Source organism: Echinops telfairi, unplaced genomic scaffold (genome assembly GCF_000313985.2).
Source record: "Echinops telfairi isolate 266 unplaced genomic scaffold, ASM31398v2 ScPeMD7_7469;HRSCAF=8507_1, whole genome shotgun sequence".
Lineage (NCBI taxonomy): Eukaryota > Metazoa > Chordata > Mammalia > Afrosoricida > Tenrecidae > Echinops > Echinops telfairi.
The window spans coordinates 28,283,163-28,288,694 of NW_022111373.1; the positions used below are offsets into that span (position 1 = coordinate 28,283,163).

Below are 5,532 nucleotides of genomic sequence, written 5' to 3' on the forward strand. Positions count from 1 at the left end.
CTTGTGTTTTCCCGTCTAGCCTGTTGGGGCACCATGCCCTGTCCCCAATGTCCACCTTCATCATTCCCTGGGGATCTTGCTGCTCCCTCCCCTGCTGTTCTACTGCACTCCCCCAGTGCTTTGCCTCAGTGGACACCTATCTTTAATGAATATCTAAAACTACAAAAATTTTGGGAGGAAATCTAGGCATAAAGCTTTGTGACTTCAGCAAATGTGTTCTTAGATATACCACCAAAAGTATAAGCACACAAAGTAAAAATAAATTTTAGAACATCAAAAAGCTTTGTGTTACAAATGACAATCAGGGAAGTAAAAAGACAATCCACCAAATGGGAGAAAATATTTGCAAATCATATATTTGATTTATATTTACGAGAACTCCTACAACTGAACAACAGAAAGACAGACCAATTTAAAATGGAACAAAACAGACATTTCTCCCAATGAAGCTATACAAATGGCCAATAAGCACATGGAAAGATATGCCATCTCATCAGCCAGATGACAACACAAATAAAAACCGAAACAAGATACTGCGCTTCACACCCATATTATTAGAAATATATAAAGTCAGTATTGGTGAGGAGGTAAAGAAACTGAGATCCTCATTCACTGTTTATGGAAATGTAAAATGGTACAAAGTTTGGAGGTTTCGCACAAAGTCCATGACCCAGAAATTCCACTCTTATGTATGTATATACCTAAGAAATGAAAACATATGTTCATGAAAATATTGTACATGAGTATTCCTAGAAGCATTATTCATAGTAACCAAAAAAGGGAAATCACCCAAATGTCCATCCACTGATGAATAAACAAAATGTTGCATTATCCAGATAATAAAAATACAGATGCACTTTGAAATCATTATGTTAAATGAAGTTACTCAGTCACAGAAGGCCTTAATTGCATGATTCCATTTATATGAAATGTTCAGAAAAGGAAACCCTAAGAATCCCTGGGGTTTCTGAAGCTGTAAATCTTTCAAAAGACAGAAAGCCCCATCTTCCTCCTGCCAAGTGGCTGGTGGGTTCAAACTGCTGATCTTGCAGTAGCAAGCAGTCCAATATGTATTCCAGGGCTCCTATCAGGTAACAAATACTGAGTATTATACAGTTTATAAGTATTTTTAAATCGAATTTTTTAGATTTAAAAAATTCCACTTCCACACCCCCCTCAAAAACTTTACTCAAAATAATAGTTCACAAAAAACTGGTTAAATAAGGCACACAGCGCAATGAGTAAGGGAACCTGGAGGTGGTTAAGTGCTGGCTTACCAGCCAAAAAGCGGGCTCAAACCCACAAGTGGCTCTGCAGAGGACTGCATGGCAGTCAGCTTCTGTAAAGACTCCACCTTGGAAACAGAGCAGTTCCACTCTGTTGTTGTCATGAGTCAGTCAACTCCGTGGCACCAGGCTTCTTTGGGGTGTATACATGAATTATTAAGTAGTCATTAAAATGTTTCTAAGATACACTAATGACAGAAAATAGAAGGGTATCCATGTGGTACATGCACTATCTCCTCCACTTAACTAGATAACAGAGAAGAATCAAAATAATTCAATAGGTCTGGCACATTGAAAAAGAACCTTTTCCTTCGGGGAAACAAAGAGAACAAAGACTGACAGCTTGTGATTCTTATAATTACAAAACAGGATTCCAGCAAGGCAAGAAAGATGTAAATGCTTCTCAGAACAATAATGGAGGTAAGTCTAGAGGGCTTCACAGTATAATTAAGTCTGTGTGACATCTGGGAAAAATAAATGTTTATCTTCTTGGGGTGTGGAAGAAAATAACGGAGCAAAGGAGAGTGGAATTGCAGAAGCCAGAGGCATGGTTCAACCTTACAAAACATGGAAATAGGATTCAAGAAGAAATATTTCTTCCTGTGAGGAGTACGCTGAGGATGGCATCGCCAGACCCCAAAACAGGAAGGGGCTGCATGTAGGCAGGTGTCTCTCTCCTGTGTCTCTCTCCGACCTCATCTTCTGCCTGTGATCACTCAGATGCCTTATTGTTATTCCTTATTTTATCAAGCAGAGGCTCATTTGAGGATTCCACTTCTTTCCACTTAAAACATTCTTGCCCCTATTGTCCTCACACAGTTCTCAATTGTTACATTCTAAAAGGTATCCCTGACAGTTCTAATACAGCCTCTCCCCCCTCATCCTTCATCTGTTTAATGCTTCCATCGTTCTTCAAAGACTCAACACAAACCTTAATGATTTGTTTATTGTTTACCTTCCATCACTAGAAATTAAACTCACAATGTAGAGATGATGCCTGTCTTATTCACCACTATATTGTCAGCACTTAAAACAGCCACACAAAAAACAATATTTGTTGAAGAAATATAAGCAGAGAGAGGAGTATGCAACAGAGACAGATGTGATAGTATCCAGCAAAAGGCCTAGCAAAAGCCTAAATCTAGAAGCATCTCCCTGGAGATTTTAAGGGGAAAAAAAGTCCATCAGCTAGAATATCAACCTTTATTCCACTTACATTGCACTACCCTGAGAGTTTCCTGGTCCTTCAATAAAGAATGCCTTTGATCTACAATGCAGTCTAGGGGCGTTGTCAAGGGTCTGGAAAGTCAAACAAGCTGGGGGAAGATCTGTAATTTATCCCAATCCCTTGGATTTGATGTAATAAGAGGGTGGAAAGGAGATTGGCCCCTCTAGGTGAGCTACAGCTCAGAATCACCAAGGATTATCAAAACTCACAAATACAAAGGTGATTCCAAATGCTGTCGATAAGAATCAACTCCCGCTTTCCAACAAAAGCAGGGGAAGTACTTGCTGATGAAGATCAAAGATTACAGCCTTCAGTCTGGATTACGATGCAATGTAAAGAAGACTAAAATCCTCACAATAGGTGACATCATGATAAACAAAGTTGAGAACCACTGCGATGTGGGTCAAGACCCCTTTGCGGGTCCAAAAACCCTTTCACAGGGGTCGCCCAATTCCTAACAGTAGGAAAGTTACAGTTATGAAGTAGCAGCAAAAATAATTTTATGGTTGGGGGGTCATCACAACATGAGGAACGGTATTAAAGGGTCACGGCATTAGGAAGGTTGAGAACCACTGACTTATAGGACTATCTTCTTATCAGACACATGCAAGAACAGGTAGTTTGGTGGGAGTTAGAAAAATTGCCTAGGACGTAGAAGAACTGCATTAAGTAACTTACTCCCCTGCAGGGACCTAATTACCACCAAGAAAAAGAGAGGAAAGCACAGTTGGTCTTTTGAACCCAAAGTTCCTGAACTGAGAACCTCCGAGACTCAGGAAACAGCTACATAATAAAAATACAGTAGACAAGGGGAGACAGTACAAAAAAGTGACAGAGAAATGGTAGCAGCAGAGGCAGCAGCACAAGGAGACTGGCAGGAGATGATGCACTGGGATTCCCATCACACAGAGCAAGAAAGCTGAAGACTTTCTGCAGGAGACTTGCTGGCACAGTGGGGTGCTAACCTTTGGAGCAGGTAGATTTCAGGCTGAGGCACTGAGAGCCAGAGAAAGATATGCCTGCAGGCACTATTGAGAAGAGGGTATCCTGAATAGAGAAATGTATTTTGAGCGTTCCTGAGCCTGATTTGTAATCTGTAATGGTATGCAAAAGTGTAGCCTTAAGATATCAACTTTGTGGTGAGTGGGGCAGAGAAAGGGAAAGATGAAATTATTGAAAAAAATAATTATGGAATCTATCTACTTCTCAGTACTTCCAATTACGTACCTTAATATAGTTATTTCATTGTTTAAGCAAATTGCGTCAGGCTACATAAAACACAAATTATGCAGCTGAGAACATCAACCAACATGGAAGGAAGCCAAATCTTCTCCAAATATTTTAACAAAAAAAGCTCAAATCACATGGGTCCACAGCTTAACACTGTGGGCTATTGATAATTAAACCTTAATCACAGAGGTAATTTTAACTATCCCATCCTCTACAGTACCTTACACTGCCATTTAAAAAAGAAAAAAGATAAATAAATCTTTCAAAGGATGCTTTAGAAAAGAGAAAAAAATATATACATTCAATATTGTATGTTGTTTAACTTTTATCTGTTAACAAATTTGAAAACAAGGAAGAACAATCTTACAGCTTCTTCTAGGGTATGCTACTTGTTGTCAAACATTGGCCTAATAGTGTATAAGACTCAGCAGTTTATAAGAAAATTGAGACAACTCACATATTTTACAATTTTTGAAAGTCCACAGATAATTTATATAATTTACCTAAAGGAAAAACGTTTCCACCTTATAAGTTTACCAAAGGGTATGTTATGATTCATCTATAAAACAATCATAATCCATGGTTTTCTTTTTCCTTATTTAATGAATAAAGACATTTTGTTTATAAAACAATATTATATTACCACATAAGACAAGGAAATGTCTCATTAGTCATTTGTGGAAATATGTATATATTGCCCCTGTACGATGGGGTAGATCTGCCCCTATGGGCTGTGACCTTTTGAAAGCAGTTGCCAGGCCTTTCATCTGAGGCACCACTGGGTGAGTTACAACCACCAACCTGTAGAGGAGTGGCCAAGTGACTTCGTGACATTCAAGGAATCCACACAGAACGCTAGTACTTAAATTATACTAAACTACAACCAAAGAGGAGTAGTAGAAATTATCATTTTATCTCTAGCAAAACTACTTAAGGAAATGTGAAGCTCAAGATTTCTCACTTCAGCTAGCACCTACACAGTAGGCATCAGTGGAGGCAAACTGATGACACTTCCACATTTAATTTCTACTGGCAGGAATGAGTCCCATCTGGGACTTAACTGCATAAAGTGTTAGCTTGGCACAATGTCAAGATTTAATTGAAAGTTCACTTCTAGTTACAAGCAAAGAGCCTCAATAAAACACGATCGTTACATCTTTATGATAATCCTAACCTATTGTGTTTTGCTAACTGGTGAATGTAGCCTTCAACCTAGGATCCTCTCTCCATCATGAATAAACTACTTATCTTTACTATTTTAAAGTCTCCTGCACGTCTCAACACTAGTGACACAAAAGTGAAGTTTTATGAATATTACTAATCCCCGAACGTAAAAGAATAAACTCTTTGTTAGGGCAAATTCCTTCTGACGGAAAAATACCACATCAGCAGACAATAAGAACTTTGGGGGTATAGACTCACTTCTAATCTGAAAACCGCAAAGAATGTCACCGGCGGTTCCAGGGGTAAATAATTTACAGCCACTGGGGGAAAGTCGGATAAAACTATGGGGCTCACGCTATCTTCTTCTTTAATAAGGTGGTGCCCAACCGCCACTCCTAGGCAGTGGGTCGTGTAAAGAAACAGGAGGCACTGTGCACAGTACCCAAACGCCGCCGGAAGCCCAAGTTCCTGCGCTTCCAGAGGATTACCGGGAAAACAGTAGCCCATCTGTCCACCCGGGAGCAGGGAGAAAGTCCGACGGGAAAGGCTGTTTGGGAGTCAGGGGGAGATGGAGCAATCGGAAGAGCCAGCTCCGCGCTGCCCGCCCCGTTGGCTAAGCGAAGC

At 39.8% G+C, this 5,532-nt stretch overlaps 1 protein-coding gene across 1 annotated transcript in view; it reads right to left on the reverse strand.

The window, feature by feature from the left end:
* AP3S1 (adaptor related protein complex 3 subunit sigma 1) overlaps positions 1 to 5,415 on the reverse strand; it is a 71,371-nt gene extending 65,956 nt beyond the window's left edge. The window contains exon 1 of the mRNA XM_045285057.1: positions 5,167 to 5,415. Within this exon, the coding sequence (XP_045140992.1) occupies positions 5,167 to 5,415 (249 nt within the window). The remainder of the gene's footprint in view (positions 1 to 5,166) is intronic.
* Between the last annotated feature and the right edge of the window lie 117 nt (positions 5,416 to 5,532).